At 41.9% G+C, this 21,996-nt stretch overlaps 1 protein-coding gene across 1 annotated transcript in view; it reads left to right on the top strand.

Annotated features, from left to right (window-relative positions):
* Window positions 1–10,773, top strand: part of lysmd4 (LysM, putative peptidoglycan-binding, domain containing 4) — a 58,730-nt gene extending 47,957 nt beyond the window's left edge. Inside the window, exons 2-3 of the mRNA XM_072470799.1 lie at window positions 4,313–4,599; window positions 7,071–10,773. Coding sequence (XP_072326900.1) covers window positions 4,324–4,599; window positions 7,071–7,640 — 846 coding nt within the window. The 5' untranslated portion in view covers window positions 4,313–4,323 and the 3' untranslated portion in view covers window positions 7,641–10,773. The remainder of the gene's footprint in view (window positions 1–4,312; window positions 4,600–7,070) is intronic.
* The last annotated feature ends 11,223 nt before the right edge of the window (window positions 10,774–21,996 follow it).

Genomic DNA, 21,996 nt, shown 5'->3' with positions numbered 1-21,996 from the left:
CTGATAGAAACGTTATCCCACAAGTAGAAATGTTAGTTATTGCTGTATATAACATCCATTTCCAAATCCTAAATGCAGCTTTGCTATTCCTTGTGGATTGTACTGCTCATTATACAATGTGTACAATGTTCTTTGTTGCAAAATAAGCATTTAAAAACTATGAATAGACAATAACTTCATTTAAAGACTCCCCGGGATGTAAAAACAAAGAAAAGCTACACAGTATTTGCCAGCCGGGGCTTTCTAATAGGCTGTGTAGATTTCTATATTTGCATTTTAGAAGGAACCAGTTTAGTCATTGTCTAATAATAGTCATAAATTATACTCCGTGCATAACTGGATGTATGATTTAAAAACTAATTTTGCAATAGCATAGTCCATACCAATGCTTATCCCTTCCTTTGAATGAGACATTTAACTAAAGACATTTGATCCAGTGTTTAAAGTAGATGTTAGAGATTCCATGACGATATTTTTTTAAAAGTAGCGGCATTTCTCCCTCAGAAATATTATAAAGAATAGCTGGGTGACTCACCTATCGTGTGCACATTTGCCTATATAACTACAGTGTTCATCTTTTGTTTTAACCTCATTATCTTTGCACAATATAACGTCAGAATTTTGACATCTGATCCCATTGGTATTTATTGTTATCCTTTCACTTGCTTTTAATTGATGTATATATTTGCAGATGATTTTGCTTCACCGATTGTAGAACCAAGTCATAGGTAGAATCCAAGAGGGTGACATAAGGTAACCAGTAAACCGGAGAGTAACATGTCTGTAAAGAGTAACTATGTTGGTACAGGTGGTGTCACTTCACAGTTATAGAATATAGGCTGTTCAGCAGAACATGTGTAACAATATATGAGGAGAAATTGCTCTAACACATGTATTGGGATCGTGGTGTTAGTGACAAATGTTCTCCTGCCTATATCCGTCTTTATACTCTTCACTGTGACAATAAAAGTGCGTAATCTATGTTGTTGATAAAACAAAAAATGTTTGTAAGTAACACCTTATTACTGCAGTAATGTGATATTACTCCATTGACTTTCCACTGCTAATAACTCTATTTAGGTTTAGACTTCAAAACATGAATTATTTCTCTTATCCTGTATTAAAAAGACATTGATTAGCCAAACTAGTTAGTCAGAGAGAGCCAAACTGAAGAGTTCCGATTTCAGCTTGGACTCAAGAACGAGGCACTTGCTAGGATTAATTCTGATTAGTTAACTTGGACACTAGTTACTTATACACTTTTGAGATTTTTATATGTATTTTAACTTGTATTAATGTATAGTTCAACTACAATATAAATTCTGGCAAGATCACTGTACTAATGTTTCAACATTGAAATTTTGAAGATCACTCTTCACCTTCACCCATCCTCTGTTTTTGTAATATTCCCTATTTTAGTTACAGTAAGAAGCCTTACAACACCAGGTTAAAGTCCAACGGGTTTGTTTCAAATCACTAGCTTTCGGAGCACTGCTCCTTCCTCAGGAGAATGAAGAGGTAAGTTCCAGAAACAGATATATAGACAAAGTCAAAGATGCAAGACGATACTTTGAATGCAAGCATTTGCAGGTAATTTAACCTGGTGTTGTAAGACTTCTTACTGTGCTCACCCCAGTTCAACGCCGTTCTCCACATCATGGCTATTTTAGTTATTCATAGGTTACTTTTATTCCAGTTCAGTCCATTATTTTCAAAAGTTAATTGCACACTTGAGTGCAGCCAGCCATTTCCCTGCACTCATCTCCACTTCTCCCCAGTGTCCTCCGATATCTTTCCATGGTTTACCACATCAGCTTGGACTTTCCATGCAAGTCGTAAACACATCTTCAGATCGAAGCTTAAACATTCATTTTCCTGTCCTTATCCAAGCTAGGATAACCACAACCCACATCCTTGTTTTGCAAGGATATACATTTTAATTAATGGGTGTTTCTCTGGTTGGCAATCAGTAGCTAGTGATGTCCCTCAGGGATCAGTGTTGGGCCCACAATTGTTCACAATTTACATTGATTATTTGGAGTTGGGGACCAAGGGCAATGTGTCCAAGTTTGCAGACAACACCAAGATGAGTGGTAAAGCAAAAAGTGCAGAGGATACTGGAAGTCTGCAGAGGGATTTGGATAGGCTAAGTGAATGGGCTAGGGACTGGCAGATGGAATACAATGTTGACAAATGTGAGGTTATCCATTTTGGTAGGAATAACAGCAAAAGGGATTATTATTTAAATGATAAAATATTAAAACATGCTGCTGTGCAGAGAGGCCTGGGTGTGCTAGTGCAACAGTCGCAAAAAGTTGGTTTATAGGTGATTAAGAAGGCAAATGGAATTTTGTCCTTCATTGCTAGAGGGATGGAGTTTAAGACTAGGGAGATTATGCTGCAATTGTATAAGATGTTAGTGAGGCCACACCTGGAGTATTGTGTTCAGTTTTGGTCTCCTTACTTGAGAAAGGACGTACTGGCACTGGAGGGTGTGCAGAAGAGATTCACTAGGTTAATCCCAGAGCTGAAGGGGTTGGATTATGAGGAGAGGTTGAGTAGACTGGGACTGTACTCGTTGGAATTTAGAAGGATGAGGGGGGATCTTATAGAAACATATAAAATTATGAAGGGAATAGATAGGATAGATGCGGGCAGGTTGTTTCCACTGGCGGGTGAAAGCAGAACTAGGGGGCATAGCCTCAAAATAAGGAGAAGTAGATTTAGGACTGAGTTTAGGAGGAACTTCTTCACCCAAAGGGTTGTGAATCTATGGAATTCCTTGCCCAGTGAAGCAGTAGAGGCTCCTTTATTAAATGTTTCTAAGATAAAGATAGATAGTTTTTTGAAGAATAAAGGGATTAAGGGTTATGGTGTTCGGGCCGGAAAGTGGAGCTGTGGCCACAAAAGATCAGCCATGATCTCATTGAATGGTGGAGCGGGCTCGAGGGGCCAGATGGCCTACTCCAGCTCCTAGTTCTTATGTTCAGAAGCTTAATTGTAGTTTGTTTAGCACAGTAATTCACAATAAACATGTATGCATCACATATATGCAAAAACTCCACTAGGAGATCACCAGCTTGGCTGAGACTTGAAGATGGTACAACTAAATCAGATTTGACAATTTAGCATGCTATTATTGGAATAAACTTAGCACAAAAAATACCCAATGTGAACACAAAGAGCTGGGAGCAGGAGGAGGCAATTCAGCCCCTCGAGCCTGCTCATAATTCGGTACAATCGTGGCTGATCTCATCTCAACTCCATTTTCCTCCCCGTTCTCCAGAACCCTCCAACCCATTACGAAGTAAAAACCTGTCTATCTCCTCCCCAAATTTACTCATGTGCTTGCATCCACCACACTCTGAGGTAGTGAATTCCACAAATTCACGACCCTTTGAGGGAAATAATTTCTCCTCTTCTCGGTTTTAAATCTGCCACCCCTTTTCCTAAAACTATGATCTCTCATTCTAGATTGCCCCACAAGAGGAAACATCTGCTCGACGTCTACTTTGTCAATCCTCTTTATCATCTTGTATACCTCAATTAGATATCCTCTCATTCTTCTAAACGCAAGAGAGTATAGACCTAAACTGCTCATTCCCTTTTCATAGGACAAACCCCTCAGCTCTGGAACCAATAAATCAATAAACAAAGTTTGAAAAGGGACAAAAGCATCTTTGAATATCCCTATGGTGATTGTACATTCCCATAGGTCTTTGTTTTGCCTGTACTGTACTGCTATGAATTAAATTTGGAAAAAGCTTTGCCAGCTCATTGTAACCCATTGATTCTTGAATTCTGTTGTTCACATTAGTTTAAAAGATAAATGTCTCTGTTTCTGTTCAGTTCTGTAATATGGACAGTATTGTAGTCAAAGACGACTACCTATGTTCACCTCATTACACACAACTAAACTCCCTTGCTCTTGTGATACACTGGGTAGTGTCCCTGCCTCTGAGCTAGAAGCTTTGGGTTTGAGTCTCACCCCCAGGACTTGATGGCCAAGGAAGGTGTGTTGATAACACTGCCAAACAGGTTGAGTGTCAACCTGCCAATGGCTGGCATTAAGAACGGGAGTGACACCTGTTCAGCCCCGCTTGATGTGGAGTGGCACCCCTCAAGCTATGAACCCCTGGTGACAGACTGGCAACCTGTTCCAGGAATTACCAGCTATGGAAACAGACAAAAGTCTGCCTTAGTGCACCACCTAAGTGCGGGAAGAGAACTGGGAATGGAAACTCCCTTGCACCTCAGGATTACAAGATTTACTTGCCTGAATAAACCCAAAATTTAATTCTCTCTCTTACAGGTATCAGTAGTATGATGAGACTGAAAGCTGGGCAGACAAGATCCTTCCAGGCACCTGTAGACGTTCACGCTTCACAAGATGGTCAAATTTATCTATTTGGGAGTGATGCAGCAATATCTGATGAGTCGTCCGACGAAGATAAGGACAGCATTGAACTGCGGCCCAGATGTCGAGAGTGTCAGTGGTCCAGTGTTACTGCGGAAGAATCCAACAGTACAGTGTTTCTTATTCGAGAAGTTGTTGACGGTGACAACCTCAATACTTTTGCTTTGCAATATGGCTGTTCGGTAAGTGTAAATCAACAAACACTATTAAATCTGATTACATGGAACCAAGTTAATCTCCTTTTTATAGGTCAGTCGCAATGAAAGTGTTATATTCTTGGGTCAAATAACCTTTGCCGTCTAATGCCAGGCCTTCATTATTTACCTGTGTATGTTGCAATTCCTTCTGATCCTTTAAGTTCCTTTGTTCCATCCCCGCACTTTCCTAGATGTAACTGGGAGCAGGAATCACCAAGAGACCATGATGCAGGAAAATGGGTCATTGTTCTGGGGGTCCCATAGTGATAAACAGAAGTCCTGTTGCCACTTTGAGGAACAGCCAGCCCAAAATTCCTCTTTCCTATGGTTCTTCTCAGTTTACTTTAAATTTGGATATTATCTGTTTCAGAGATCTCCCCTGGAAGTGTTCATTGACTTTGTTACAGCAGTGACTGCAAAATGCTTAATTGGTTGCAAAATGCTTTGGACATCCTCCGGTAGTGTTAGGTGCTAAATAAATGCAAGCTGTTTCCCCTTGATGCTTTTAAACATATTTAGTTTATAATCTTCTCACAGACACAGCTTGTACTATACAAGCCGCCTTCAGCGTGGAAGGGAGGTCCTGCTGTGCGCTTTACCACTCCTGTTGCTACTGGTGTGAGAAGTGTGCTGATGTACTTGTGGAGTAATCAGGAAGCGCTGTCAGAATTTCTTTTACTGCTGCCAAGATGACATTCTGTATTCAGATATTTGCATTTAGTTCACTGGCTGGGAGCTGATGCTTGTTGAGATGGTAATTATAAAGAGTTAAATAGTGGCTTACTGAAAATGTAATTTTTTGAAGATTAAAATATAATACAATTCGGTCAGAAAGAATGAGGCTAAAGCTTTTTATGTATGTGTATGATATATAATGCATGTGTGTGCATGGGAGGGGGATCTTTTTAGGTTCTGCCACATTGTCTTAAACTGATCAGTTTGAAAATGATAGGGTATCTAGTGTTTTAAACAAAACCTAGATATTGTGTTGTGTACCTTTTGTAGATTCTGCCAAAATGAGGTTTGGACCCAGGACTCTTAATTTTAAAATCAGGCACAGATTTTGTTTACAGATAGGATCAACTTGTATGCAATTACTTTTTCAGCCAGCGTTTCCTGCTGCGTGCATGCGGTATTTGCCCAAGAGCAAGGCCCACATTGTACCTTCCAGCAGAGCAGGAATCATAGGATCCCTACAGTGCAGACAGTGGCCATTCGGCCCATCGAGTCTGCACCGACGTTCTAAAAGAGCACACTATCTACGCCTACGCCTCATCCTATCTCAGTAACCCCAGCTAACGTTTTGGACACTAACGAGCAATTTTCTAGCATGGCCAATCCATTTAACCTGCACATCTTTGGACTGCGGGAGGAATCCGGAGCACCCGGAGGAAACCCACGCAGACACAGGGAAAATGTGTAAACTCTACACAACCACCCAAGGGCGGAATCGAACCTGGGTCCCTGCCGCTGTGAAGCAGCAATGCTAACCACTGTGCCGCCCGTGGTAAACATTGCTTCAAGCTTTCAATGTTTTTTGTAAAGAGTCCATCATTAAAATGTGGGCTCATCACTGGCTGTCAAACATGAAGACTGCTGAAAGTTGTAGTTTTAAAACATGCTTGCTGAATCTTATGGGTGGAATTGCAAACTTTTCTATTGTCTACCTAAATATTCAACAAAACACTTTTTGTGCACTTGAAATCTCCCTAGACTTTCTGCTGCTATCCTGGCCAGATTCCCAACCTCCACCCTCATAAACTAGCTTATCTGTAACTCTGCAATCTAGGCTCAGATGCCACCAAACAGTGAAAATACACAATTACTTATTTAAATCCGTTCTACTAGTACAGTGGGATATCCTGCCTGTGTTAGCTGGTTCTTGTTCTAGTTAACTTTAGTGTTCCACTTTATAAAGGAATTAAAGTAAGTTCCAAAGCAAAACAAAATTCTCCTATTTTAAAGGCTTAATCATACAGTAAATAGGATTTTCTTTTAACATTGCGCGGCACACTGGCTAGCACTGCTGCTTCACAGCGCCAAAGACCCAGGGTCAATTCCGACTCGGGTAACTGTCTGTGTGGAGTTTGCACATTCTCCCCGTCTTGGTGTGGATTTCCTCCAGGTGCTGAGATTTCCTCCCACAGTCCAAAGATGTGCAGGTTACGTGGACTGGCCATGCAAAAATTGCCCCTTAGTGTCCAGAGATGTATAGGTTGGATGGCGCAGGGAGGTTTCTGGGTGGGGTGCTCTTTCAGAGGTTCGTGCAGACACAATGGGGCCGAATGGCCTCCTTCTGCACTGTAGGACTTCTGCGAATATCCAAGCAAAGCTTCCAAGCTGAAAAAATTACCGTCCTAAAAACTTTCAATGAATCTAAAATCTTATGTTGAGAAATTGTAAGTAGGTTTCTGAAAATACTTCAATGGATTAAAACAAATGTTTGTTTGCATTAGGTCGCAGACCTCAAAAGAGTCAACCACCTCATTAGAGAGCAAGACTTCTTTGCCTTAAAAACAATCAAAATTCCTGTGAAAAAGCACAGTTTATTGACCGAAGCACATGAAGAGGCAAAACGGCGACGGGCTATTTCTGCAAATAGCAGAACCTCTGTAGCAGAGGGCTATGCTGCAGCCGACCAAGGAGTGGCCGAGAACAAGTTGAGTGAATATTTTGAGGAAATTGACAAGGATATTGAGAAAATCATTCAGTCTACAGATCAATGTAAAGATCGCTTAGAAGAAGTGGTTTATTGTCAAACCCCCAATGGATTTAACTCCGCCCCCTTGGCTCCAAAGGATGTTCACCATGGAGCTGACTGGGGTATTCGGTGGTGGAATGCTGTGGTAATCATGCTTTTAGTGGGGATTATTGTCCCAATATTTTATGTGGTGTACTTCAAAATTCAAGAGACCGACAATGCTGTGGACCCAACAGCTCTGCTGATGACTGGCACAGCAGTGAGGCCAAATGGCAGTATCTCAACTACAGTACAATCCAAAATTGAAGCACTTTCAAATGGGTGAAATGCATTCTTTTTTTTTTTCATCGTTGAAAACTGTACACAGTTACTGGCTGGAACATTTGAAGTCATTGGTTTTGGATCGGTACAGATAGCATGCCTGTACATGCAGGGATGTGTGTTCCATTGTTAGACCTTTACTGTGACACTGCAATTGCTTGTACAAGCCCAGTGTAAATCCTAATCTAAAGTTTGTATTTCTGTATCATTTCCTGATTGATCGCACCTCTTTGCAGTACCCCTCTGCAGGGCATTTATCTGCTCAAGATAATTTAGTAAAATCGTATTGGTAGAGCTTGCGACCAGATTTGTCATGAGTAGCCAAGTTATTTCTTATTTGGTTCCCTTAAGTTTCAATGCCTTCTGCTGAATCCAACACTTGTAAACCATGGACTAATCAAACAAAGTGCAATTGATAGTGACAACTGTGCCGTACTAGTACTCTTGAGAATTATTATAAAAGTATTTAACAGATGAGCACAGAATTAAAGTAATCTCACATATTTTATACTTTGGATCACAGTGCCAAATAATAGCAGCCCTCTAATTTTGTACCTACAATTTTCAGTGTTAAATCTTGAAATATTTTTAGTGTCATGAGCTGGGTTTCCAGTCGTTCTGGATTAAGAGCTGCATTGTGTTTGAAAATTGATGCTAACTGACGAGTATACAACTATTCCATTTTCATGAACCAGCATTACAGTCAAGTGCAGAAAGGTTGTTCATAATATTCACAACGCAGTGATCAGCTGGCATCAAGTTGAGCCTCTATTTTCTCATTCTGGCTATTGATTTTTGATTCAGGTTCATGATGTTTGGAGAAATGATGCACGTTTTCTGTTTTCCATTGATGAAATTTAAATTTGGATCATGTGGTTATGAACTGCAGAGATCCAAGCAGAAGTGGTTGCTAATCTGGTTTGTAATCTGCTGTTGCAAAATAAGTAAACTAATCATCTAATTTTCATTATTTCCAAAAAGGCTACAGGTAAAAATTGATGCCCGAGACAATTGACAGTAAGAATCTGAGCTTGAGAAAGGAAAATTGGCATTCAGGAAAATTCTACTTTCTGCAAATAACTTCATAGATCTGCATTTCATTTTCTTTGCTTTGTAGTTGAATGAATCCTTTTCTTCCTCCTACACCTGCACATTATTACAGTTAGAAATATTGCTTTTTCATTAAACATTAAAACAGTATTTTTACTTTTTGAGTTATTGAGGCAGCTGAGCGTACGTTACGTTCGATAATGTTTTGTCAGTTTTAAACCTTTAGCTGCTACCTTCTGCTGACACAGAAGCTTTCAGAATGGTACAGAGTTTTCCCAGGATGTTACTTGTGTGTATTAAATCACTAGGAACGTATTTATTTTGTGCTAAACTTCTGATTTTGTGGTGCCCATTTTGTTCACCGAATTGTCACATGTTAATTAAGCAAAGAAATGACAATAGTCCAAATGAATACAGGCTGATATCACTTGGCCTGAAGCATTTTCAGATCTGTTTATAGATCTGTAACCATAAACTGAGTTTTGCAACAAGAATGCAAGTCATTGTTTTACCTGTTCATACAGAGATCCCCCAGTGACTATCGTTCAGGTGGCTCAGAGAGGTGGCAATGAAATAGCACTTGCACTGAACATAATTTTAAAACCATTCTTTGGAACAAGATATTTTGCCAAAGGACCTATTCAGAGAGGTAGGCCGGGGTAGGCCAGGTGACAGTTGATCAATCGTCCTCCTGGCAATGGGAAGAGAACTGTCAGTGATCATACAGAGGTTATGGACTAATCTGAAATGGTCGATATAGGTGTAAATAGATTAATCAAATTCTTCCAGGGAATTGCCAAGCGTATAGGCAAAGAGAATGCAGATGGGGTTATACATTTTAACTTCAAGGAATTTTTAATAGAGTGCCACATTAGAAACCTTGTTGCAAAGTTTGAAATCTGTGATGGTCAGGGTAAAGTTTCAGCATACATAGACATGCAGGTCAGAAAGCAGAGAGTAAGAGTAAGTGGATTGACAAGCATGCCTCAGTGAATTCTGTTAGGACCCCCTCCACGTGCACACGAGTGTTGATCATGGGCACACCAACATTAGCAAATAATTCTGAATTCCTGAGCGGAAAAAGCTGCAAAGGCAAAATGTATGACCCAAGAGGCCATAAAGAAAATCTAATGATTATATAGTGCTTTTTAAAACATTAGGGCATTCCGAAGTACTTTGCAGCCAGTGCTTTAGAAATGTGGTCACTGTTGTAATGTAGGAAGCTGATTAAGGGAGCATTTGAAAAATTAAGTTAATGACCAATAAATGTGGAGCTTGGGAAAAGGGACATAATTGGAAATATACCTTCAATGAAGAAGCCAAGTGCAGGTTAACAAAGGCTTAAATGTGGGATTGGTACACATTTAGAAACACTAAAAAACAAACATGACAATAAGTGAGAAATTCTGGCATCTGTGAACAGGCACGCTGAATATAAATCCAAGGATATGGTGATGAATCTGTACAAACCTTAGTTGGATCACAATACGAATTTTGGGCATCTGATTATAGAAAAGATTATGGAGCTGTGGAAAGATTGCAATGAAGACTCACTTAGTTAGGGAAAACTAACCGGGATATTAAAAAAGCGCTCAAAATTATTTAACGGGTTCAGGGGGGTAAATACTGAAATGTTATTTTCAACAGTTGGTGAATCAGCAACAATAGGGACATAAATTTGGCATTAGTATTGGAAATATAAAAAGGGAGGTTGAAGGAAACGTAGTGGATTGTTAGACTGGAATGCAATGCCAATTGAAGTTAAACGAACTATGTTATTTAAAAGGGAGGCATTTGAAAGAAAATATTAAAGGATACACAAGAGGGACGTGAGATCAGAGTGCATAGCTTTGGTGTTGAACTGACACAAGAATGATGGGCTGATTGGCCTCTTGTGTTGAAATTTAGCTGGCTTTTACCTAATTCATTCAATTTTAGTTGGGGGCAGAAAATAGGCTCAGATTATCAAGGAAGAGGTTTTCAGCAACAAATGTTTATTGTTGATATTACATTGTTAAATCAATTCCCAAATAGTCTTATGGATAAAGTGTACCTTTTCATTTGAAAAAAATAAAATTTTAACATGCCTTTGTGGGTGCTGGGCATTCGATTTGTGTAGATTTTGTATTTTTCTTTCTAGTTTTTGGAACGATTGCTGATTGGGAACATCTATTTCACCCCCATCCCCCTCCAACTCCTCCTCAAAGCTTTCTCATCCATCCAAGTGAGACTGGCTCATTTAGTATTTATCAGGGATCATCATGGGTCATCCTACTTGTTGCGGTTCAGCTATAATGTAAAAATAGATATTTATATGATGTGTTCATCAAAACATCTTAAGAGTTTGCACAATTAGTAGATTTCTTTTTGTACTGCATCTTTTGTTTCTGCCCAAAAGATTAGCAACTCGTCTTGATTTTGATTTAGAGGCAGTGTAGCCACTTTAGCCACAGCAGTAACTGGACTAATGATATTTTTATACTGGCGGGAAGAGAAAGTCCGATCTACGCTTTTGAGGTGCATCTGCATCTCCCCAATTAGAATATAAAACATTGAAAATAGGAACAGGAGGTGTCCATTTAGCCTTTCGAGCATGCATTATGACCATGGCTGATCATCCAACTCAGTAACTGTGCCTGTTTTCCCACCATATCGTTGACCCCTTAAACCCCAAGAGCTATATCTAACTCCTTCTTGAAAACATACAGGGCAGGATTCTCCATCAGCTGACGGCAGAACCGGGAAACTCGATTGGGTGGAGATTCAGATTTGACGCCAAAGTTGTACCAGGCATTGGTTTCACGGCAAATCGCAATTCTCCGGTGCCTCGACAGCAGCATTAATGCATCCCAGAACGCACGTACAGTAAACGTTGTTGGCATATCATTAGCGGGCCTGACCCAGTCCTCCCCGAGGCCTAGGTGATTCTCCACCTCCAGTGGGGCGAATTCCCGTCAGCGCGGTTCACTTGTGCTCCAGCGCAACCAGTGCCATCTTGCTGGCTGGAGTGAGTGTGCATGGGGAGTGTAATGTGTATATGTGGCCGCAGCCTGTCAGCCTCGCCAGTGTCAATCATCCGGCCAATCCCGCGCTGTTTCTCATGGGAATTGATTGTGTTCCACGTGCTGCCGGTGCTAGCCGCTCCACGGTCGCTGAATCGGTCCAGGTGTAGCGCCAGTTTTGCTGTCATGCAACCCTGAGAACATTGAATCAGATGAGGCAGCGCTTCGGCCTGACCGAGATGTCCACCGTAGGTTTCCACCAGCCATGCTTGACTCCTCTTTTAAGAGGTGGACACAGGACGGGGGGTGGGGACATTGACGTTTGGGGACAGACCAGCAACGTCAGAGGAACTGATGGAGAGAATAGAACTACCGAATGGATAGGAACTCCGATATCTGCAAGTCAAATAATTCCTCTGCAAGGAGACTACAAGGACCTCAAGAGACACAATGTTGGAGGATTTACTGGATGCGGACAGTCTGGGAAAGGGGAACTGCAGGACATATACGCTTGACTTTTAGAAAGGTTCTCTCCCCCCACCTTGAAGAAACCAGGGAAAAATAGGAGGAAGAGCTGGGAATGGAAATAGGGTGGGGCTCTGGAGCGAAGCACCGAACAGGGCCAACTCCACCTCCTCCTGCGAATAGTTAAGCCTCAGGCAGCTCAGAGCACACCTGACAAGAACTTGAATGAACAGGTTCTTCCTGGAGGTGGTGGACAAATGTGAACAGTGCCAGTGAGGCCCTGACATCCACGCCCACATGTTCTGGGCCTGCCCCAGACTTGTTGGGTTTTGGACTGCCGTCTTCAACGCAATGTCTAAGGTGATGGGGTGAGGGTGGCGCCGTGCCCAAGAGTGGCAGTCTTCGGGATACCTGACCAGTCAGAACTACATATGGGGAAGAGGGCTCATGCCATTGCCTTTGCTTCCCTAATCGCCTGCCGGAGAATCTCCCATGGCTGGCGATCGGCACCACTCACAGCTGCAGACTGGCTGGCAGACCTATCGAAACTTCTCCACCCGGAAAAGATTAAGTTCACTGTCTGCGGGTCACAGGATGGCTTCCACAAAGCGTGGGGGCCAGTCACTAACTTGTTCCAAGACCTGTTTGAGGCGAACAATTGATAGCGTGGGGAATGCACTGGAGCCACCCGGACCACTGAACAGACAAGAGCGGGGTGGGGAAGAAGAGACCAGAGGAAACGACAAGAGGGAGATCAGAAAGTGGCCGACACGGAACAGAGGGCCCAACTCAAGACCACATGAAAGAACCCTCAAAGGCTGGCTGACAGCAGGATGGGAAGAGGAGAGAAGAAGTGGAGGGGAGGCCAAGCAATAGGGAGGGGGAAGGGAGAAGGAGGGCACTGCCCACAGATAAACACCGAGCAACCACCCAAGGTGAAGTAAAGGGCCAAGGAAAAGATCCTGAAACAGTGCAAGAAGGGAGAGAGGGGGGGCAATGCCAAGAAAGAACAACTTGTAAATTGTAACCGTTTAATCTATCTTTAACATATGTGCAGTTAAAAATGTAAAACTTTAATAAAAATATATGTTTTAAAAATTCCAGGTGTCTCACCAAGACCCTGCATAATTGCAACAAGACATGCCTACTCCTGTGTGCACACCCTCTTGCTATCAAGGCCAGCTGTTGTATCTGTTCATTTTAGATACTTCCACCAATTTATTTACTCAATAGTTTTACCCAGATGTCTATATTAATGAGAAGAAAAAGGACAACACAGGTTCTAAATAAAACAATTTTATTTTTCAACAATAAAGTTAACCCTTAATTAACCTCCCAAATATACCAGAGATACCCAAGATTTGTTTACTACCTGTACAAATGGCTTTGGTTAAACGGTAGATCCAATTCTTGGAGTCTGCCTGGTCCATCGTCACGAAGGTGAGTCTCGCTGGTCAGTTGTATGGATGACCAAGGTCATCTCCCAGGGAGAGTCTTCACTCCTGATGTGTCTTGGGCATCTATCTTTATCCCCCTCCCTTCATGCCTTTCTGCCAATGAGGTCTTGGGAAGGGGTCCCAACACCCAATGAATTGGGTGATGACCGCTTGACAGGATACTGGGGGCCCACCCCAGGTGTCCATCTCCAGTGGTGTGGTTTGCACGTACCTTGTTCCCATATAAGGTTAAGGCGGGAGCTCTGGGCGCCGAGAGTGGCTTGATCTGGGCTACCCATACCAAATCGGTGCATGTTAATAGGATCAATGATCTCCTGATGCGTGATTGACTGGGCAAGTCCAGACATGTTCTGGCAGTCTGTCTGTGGGGTGTGTATTTGACACTGGCCAGTCCGAATTCCCATCCTGCCTCTGGTTTGACTGCAGTTTGATTTAAAGTGCCCAATTCATTAAAATATCCAATTTAACCGGGCCTAAAACTAGGCCATGTCCGGTCACCACACACTATACCATTTGTCGCCTTTACTGCCTACTTTCAGTGACTGGTATACAAGGACATCCAGGTCAGATTATGCATTCCCCTCTCTATCTTCAGACATTCAGATAATCTGCCTTACTGTTTTTGTTACCAAAGTAGATAATCTCATTTATCCACATTATACTGCATCTGCCATACATTTGCCTATTCACAACTTGTCCAAATCACACTGAAGCATCTCTGCATTCTCCTCACAGCTCACCCTCCCAACCAGTTTTGTCATTTGCAAATTTGGAGTTGCATTTAGTTCCCTCATCTAAATCATTAATACATATTGTGACTAGCTGGGTACTACCATGCGGTACCCCACTAGTCACTGCCTGCTACCTCTTTATTCCTACTCTTTGTGACCTGTCTGCCAGCCGATTTTCTATCCATCTCGGTACACTGCCCCCAATTCCATGTGCTTTAATTCTACACGCTAATTTCTTATGTGGGACCTTGTCTTGTAAAAGTCCAAATAAACTGCATCCACTGGCTCCTCCTTGTCAACAATACTGGTTACATCCTCAAAGAATTTTAGAAGATTTTTGAAGCATGATTTCCCTTTCATAAATCCATGGTGACTATCCAATCCTGCCACTGCTTACCAAGTGCTCTGCTATTAAATCTTGCATGATGGATTCCAGTATTTTCCCCACCACCAACTTCAGGCAGACTGGTCTATAATTTTGTGTTTTCCCTCTTCCTCCCTTTTTAAATAGTGGGGTTACATTAGCTACCCTCCAAACTGTAGGAACGGTTCCAGAGTCTGTAGAATCTTGGAAGATGATCAACAATGCATCATATTTCTAGGGCCACTTCCTTAAGTACTCTGGGATGTAGATTATCAGGCCTTGGGTATTTTATCGGCCTTCAATCGCATCAATTTCCCCAACACCACTTCTCTACTAAAACTGGTTTCCTTCACTTAAACCCTTTGTCTCCGCAACATTTCTGGTATGCTATTTGTGTTCTCCTTTAAGAAGACGGAACTAAAGTAGTTGATCAGCCATTTCTTTGTTCCCATTATAAATTTCCCCAGTTTCAAAGGTCCGTGTCTAGCTGCAGTTCCCCACAGTGGTGGAACAGGAACCCTGGGCGCGATTCTCGTGAACGCCGTCGAGATTCATGACGGCGCGAAACGGCCCCTATCGCGAAACGGCGATTGTGCTGATCTGGCTGCTTCCGTGAATCGCGGGAGGGCGTCGGAACGGGGTCGCAGGAAAATTTGGTGACCCAGGCGATTCTCTGAAACGGCGCGGGAGCAGAGAATCGCGTCCCCTGGGTTTTCTGTTTCGTATTTGACCTCTGTTCTGCACAATTGGGCCCCATTTCTGGAGAGGTGGAGAACTGAGCGGCCTGTCGGGCACAACAGCTCGAGAAAGGCAGGATACCTGAAAGTAAAGCCAGTAAAAGCTTTTATGTCACCATCTATATCAGCAGGAAAGGATTGCACTGTCCTGGCTTACACCTTAATTGCAACCTGGAGCACTGTCATTCAAATGAATATTAAGACAAAAAATCCTGCTGGATACTGGAAATCAAATAAAAACAGAAAATGCTGGATGGGCCCAGGAAATCTGGCAGCATTTGTGGAGAGAGAGAAACTGAGTTTAACGTTTGGAATCTGTATGACTCCTCTTCAGAGCTTAAAATAAAAAGCCTCAAGACAATATTTGTTTACCTGTCAGTTGCCAAAATGCTTAATTGTTGCTGCTAATCTTACATTGAAAGGATAGTCGTGGGATATCTCATGGAGGAGAAGATTATTCTCTGTAACAACGTGTCACACCTGGAAGGCATATGTTTGCCTCGTTTTCCAATTGGGTGCAATGCCCATTCAAACGGGGGGCTTATGCCCACCTTGGATAATGAAACTGTGATTTAACAACGTGGGCGTTTGGGATCTCCGAGTGAAATCTCATTCGATATGGATAATGTTGCTGCAGCATTTAAAGCACTGGATGGAGCTTCTTAAAAAGCCAAACGCCAGTCACTATAGGTTTTTTTTGCTGCATCAAAGAAATTAATGTGAAAATAGTCCTATCCTGGTTTCTTTTGGATAGGGTCTTGGAAGATCTCTTCAGAGCCCAATGTCTCCCTCTTTCAAAACGGGACTCCCTCAATTCTGCAGCCTGTTACAGCAACACTTCCACAGCAGATTTGTATGGTAGGGGTGAATGGAGATCTCCGTCATGTCAGCATCCTGATAAAGAAGGGCTCTATCCAATTAATTTGTTTATATGTGCATGAACCCTTTGCCCTTTAAAAATATCTTCCATCCATGTTATTTTTCAGAACACCACTTAAAGGGAAGTTACCTAACACTGAACAGCCAATTGAGGTAAATCAAATAAGTTTTGGAAACAAAGTGAATAGAGCCCAAAGTATATGATAGAATTATAGAAAAGTTACAGCACACAAGCAGGCCATTCGGCCCATCGTGGCCATGATATATATATTTTTAGTTTTGCTCAGTTTTTAAAAACTGAAAGCTTTTAAAACCTGCCCAGCAGAAACAGCAGCATCCCATCCATATATTTGCCAGGTACCACGGTATGTACATTTGATGTGTAAATCGAGATCCTACAATGTGCACCGGAAACCAATTGCCATTTTAAGGACAGTACCATGTGGAGTGCATGCCTTGCTTTGTCTACAGTTTCAGATGGCCGTCCAATTAACAATAGACGAAGAAGGTAACCTTTCATTTATTTTCGTGATGTGGCGAGGAGCAGAGGTGCTCTTCCAGACCCGACAATAGAACCCCCCCCCCCCCCCCCCCCACCGGCTCTCCCTGTGGACCAATTTCAGGTCGTCCATTGTTATTGACAACACAGAGCCTCTGGACTGGGTTGCACATTTTCTGCTTGTAGCTTAGCAGTTCCGATGCTGACGAGCCCCAGACTCCCCTCCACCAATCCCGCTGGGCACTTCAGGAATCCACCTGATAATTATATTGGACTGCCATCCGGAACACATGGTGCGGCTGATGAGGCAAAGCCATTGACCAGGTATGGTGTTGCCAGCTGCTTTGGCAGAGGATTACCCTGCACTAATTAACACTATTCATGTTTGTTGGCACACTACTGTGGTGGCACTAGCACCGTGAGGTCACACTCCGCAATCTTTCAGCTCTGCCCAGCTTTTGTTCCTGCTTATCTCTCGACATTTTACATTTACAGACATTTTTCTTTTTAAGTTTGGAATTGAAATGTTTTAAACAGGAAACCGACGGCCAATGGAAGTTCCCTTTGTTGCACGCCTAGTCAGTATTTTTGTAAGTTAGCAATGTCTCTGTGATTATTTAAGCATTTGTTTTTGTAGTTTAAATAGTAGAGGTATAATTCCTGTTCTTTTAATGGCAGAAAGGTTGACAACTCATTGTTTTTCACTAAAATTAGTGGAGAGGAATTTCACCCCGAGTGAGTTTTATGGTGTGTGTTTTTGCGATACACTCCCAAGAAGCCTGTTTTAATTACACCTATTACCCGCCAGGATGTTTTTTTTTTACAAGAATTTTCTATGATGAAAATGGAACTGCTTGGCAATGCAGTGCTAACTGATGAAAATGGCTACAGAATGCTACAACTTTAATGAGTAAAAATCACAGATGGTTGTGAAGCAGTTTCTCTGGATGGTTCTACCTCCATCTGGTGGTGAGTTTTGACAAGAGAATCCAGTTAATGACTGGCACACATAGATCATAGAACCCTTGCAGTGCCAAAGGAGGCCATTCAGCCCATTGAGTCAGCACTGACCCTCCGAATGAGCACCGTACCTAGGCCCACTCCCCCCCCCCCCCCCCCCCCCCCCCCCCCCGCCCTATCACCGTAACCTGCACATCGTTGGGCATTAAAGGGCAATTTAGCATGGCTAATCCATCTAACCTGCACATCTTTAGACTGGGATGAAACCAGGGGACCTGGAGGAAACCAACGCCAACACTGTGAGACTGTGCAAACTCCACACAGGCAGTCACCCAAACCTGGGTCCCTGGTGCCGTGAGGCAACAGTGCTAACCACTGCCACATGTAATAGGCAAACTGATAATAGTTATTTTAATTTTTGACCATGAACTCTGATAAACTAGGGGAAATACGTTTTGTCGGAGTATAGGAATTAATAAATGACAAAAGAGCAAAGTCAGAGTTGTGTGCCCTTTGCCAACCTGTGGCCATGTGATGGTGAGAATGGTGTTGCTGATTAATCATGGCAATCAATCTCTATCAATTAGTCCACACGCACGCAGATATGAAGAGAAGAAAAAGCCAGAAGTAGAGAGCTTTTAAAAGCTTTTTTAATCGAGTGTTTATGCTTTAACTTATTCACATATTAGAAATGGTTGAAAATTACCATTCAGTCCATTTCATCCAGAACTGATCCACGTTTTGCCATGCCCCATCACAGCATCTATATTATCTGTTCAATAATTCAAGGGCTTTTAATCTTCATGTCCATTCCACATGGTAATCAGTCTTTGTCCATGGAAAGCTCTGAAATTTGGTCTAAACTTGCCTTTCCCCATTTTTTAATCCTATTTTCCTCATGTATTTATCCAGCTTCCTTTTAAATGCATTCACCTCGTGCAGTAGTGAATGCCACATGTTTAATGCTGTCTTAGCTAAATTCCTTATTGGATTTATTGACAACCAACTTATTATATATGACTCCCTAGTTTTGAAATCCCCTTTAAGTGACAATCTCTATCAACCCCCACCAAATCCCTTCATAATTTTGAAGACCTCTCTCTCGGTTTATCCTTTCCAAGAGAAACCAGCCCCACCTCAAATAGTCGACTTTAAGCAAAATGTTGCTTGAAGTCATTTACTTTGGAATCTGTTTCTTCGGCCTTTGTGGAAGAAGCCAGTTCTGAGAGTGCTGTTACCAATTTCTTCAATGTAGCTTTTTGTTCCTGATTACTGAGTTTTCCTCAGGTCATGTAGAGATTTTGAACCACTATTGACTATTGTGGGGAAGAGCTAGACTAAGCCTCCCATATGAAATAGGAGCACGAGTGTAGACCAGGCAGCCCATCGAGCCTGCTGTGCCATTCTATACAATCATGGCTGATCTTTGGCTTGAATTCCATTTTCCTCCCTGTCCCCATGTCCCTTAATTCCACAAGACCAAAAATCAGTCTATCCCAGCCTTAAATATATTCAACGATGGAACATTCACAACCCTCTGGAGTAGAGAATTTCAAAGATTCACAAACCTTTAAGTGAAGAAATTTCTCATCTCAATCCTAAATTATCAATCCCTTAATCCTGAGAGTGGGCCCAAATCCTTTAGGTTCCTTGACCCATGGAAACAATCTCTCAACATCTACCCTATCAAGCCCCTTTAGCATTTTGTCATTTTCAATTAGATAGTCTCTAGTTCTTCTAAACTCCAGAGAATACAAGCCCAATTTACTTGGCCTCTCATTATCCCTGGGACCAATCTAGTGAATCTTCACTGTACCGCCTCCAATGCAAGTAAAGAATATCCTTTCTTAAGTCTGGAGACCAAAACGGCACACGGTACTCCAGATGCATTTTCACCAAAACCCGAGCCATACTTCTTTATTCTTGTACTCCAATCTCCTTCCAATAAAAGCCAACATACCATTTCCCTTCTTAAGTACTTGCTGCACCTGCATGCTAACTTGCTGCTTTCCTTGTACATGTACATCCAAGTCTCTTTGATCAGCAACACTTACAAGTTTCTCATCTGTAAAAGAATATAAAAATATATATTTTTTATTCTTACGACCAACGTGAATAACTTCACACTTTGCTATATTATACTCCATCTTCCAGCTTTTTGCCCACTCACCATCTACATCACTTTGCAGCCTCTCTGTATCGTCCCCATAGCTTACCCTTCCACCTAGTTTGGTATCATCAGCAAATTTAGATACATTACTCTGTGTTCTCATCTGAGACAATATAGATTGTAAATTGCTGAGGCCCCAGCACTGATCTTTGCAGCACCATTCACTGCCTGTCAACTTGGAAAAAGCTCCATTTATGCACACTTTTCTATTGGCTAATCAATCCTCTATTCATGCTAATATATTATCCCCACTCCACGAGTCTTTATTTTGCCTAGAAATCTTTTGTGCCACACCTTACGTAATGCCTTTTGGAAATCCAGGAATACGACTGTCCATGCAATACGTTGATGTTACTTGCGAGGATATTCCAACTTGGGATACTGGTTCATGTGGGGGGGGGGGGGGGGGGGGGGGGTATAGTTGTATAGTTGTGCTTTTGCAAAGGTGATGAGTCAAGTGAAACCCCAGTAAGAATAGTCTAGTGGTTGTGTAACAATTATTCGACTATTCATTAAATTAAAGAAAAGACAGTTGACAGGACTACATTACTCTCAGGCAATTAAGTATATGAATCACCAAACACACACAGTTTATGTAGAACGTACCCCTAGTTCCAAAATACATCTACGATTCCTGAACTTCTTAAGACTTCCCTTTTTCCCCAAACAACATCCAAATTAAATATATCTATCAATTAAATCCAGTTCGAAATTACCCCACAATATAGGGTTGATGAAGAAGTCTGGAAAATGTCTTTTCCTGGTTCAGTGAAGATATTTAAACTCCCTTTACGTAGGTTTCTGCACTGCTGTGACTCTAAGGCTCCAGGTTGTTAGATGAAAACTGGCTTGTCTGCTTCTGAGGCTGCTGTATATCTACTGGCCTGCCTTGCTTCTGAGAGTGCTGGCAATTATACCTTTGTTCCCCTTTGCTTCTGTCTTCTATGTATTTTGCTGTCTGCCCCCTTCAAATTCCTTGACTCTAGAAATTAGCATGTGTATATGCCTCACTGATCACCCAATCATCTAGATAAGCTGTTTCTACTAAGAGGGGGTTCACACCTGAATCTATCTGCTAATCCCGTTACTGGGAAAGATGCATCCCATGCTTCATTTTGTAGGCTGGCTACTGCTGTCACTAGGCACATTTCTATCTGTTGTTGGGCATATTGCATCCTATTATGTCTTGTTAAATTTGTGTTACTTGGCAAATCCATGACAACGACATCTACTGATTCTCCTTTATCTATCCTACTAGTTTCTCCTTCAGCACCATGTCGGCAATTCGACAAATTGAGCTGAAGCCCTGCCCCCTAGTGCGAAGCAAAACAGATCGCTTTAAGTTTTTTTTTAAACTTAAAAGAAGTGTTGCTGCAAAGAGTTTTGAAAAAGATCACACAAAAAGCAGTGCTTTCAGGTTTAAAAAAAAAAAAATTGCCCCACGTGAACTGCAGCGAGGAGTCCCGAAGTGCAGGAAAACCTAAGAAGCTGAAGCACTGTGACAGTCTCCCAATATGCAGGAGTGGAGGAAAACCGTGACAGCACTCACTGCACTGATGGGCTTCATGCAAATAAAATGACAAGTTCTCAACCTTTTTAAAAAAAGAAAGAAGACTAGTTAACAAGTTTTAAAAACAAATGCCCCATTAAACCTCAGTGCAAGTGAAATAGATAAAAAACGGCGCATCACAAAAAACCAATGGAAAGAAAGATGGAGTCTCCAAACGGTCTGAAGAAAAATAAACTCCAGAGATTGCTGAAATGACTGACCTTCCTTCAAAAATTGAAGGTTTCAAAATTCAAAAATGAGCAACCAGGTTTGTGCCAAAAATGCTAAAGTGTGGGTAAAATGGAGGGAAATCTGACAGCTGAGTGAAAAAAGCGAGGGCCGCAGTCTTAAAGGCAATACCCTTAAAGAGGTAAGACATTTAAAGTGGCAATGCATTTAAAGCAGCAACCACAAGAAGGAACAAACCGCTATGAACATGAAAATTAGAGAAGACCCCAATAGAGGGCAACTCTCAAAAGCAAAAGACTATAAGCAAT

Source organism: Scyliorhinus torazame, chromosome 12, assembly GCF_047496885.1.
Source record: "Scyliorhinus torazame isolate Kashiwa2021f chromosome 12, sScyTor2.1, whole genome shotgun sequence".
Lineage (NCBI taxonomy): Eukaryota > Metazoa > Chordata > Chondrichthyes > Carcharhiniformes > Scyliorhinidae > Scyliorhinus > Scyliorhinus torazame.
This window is presented reverse-complemented; position numbering and strand designations above follow the sequence as displayed.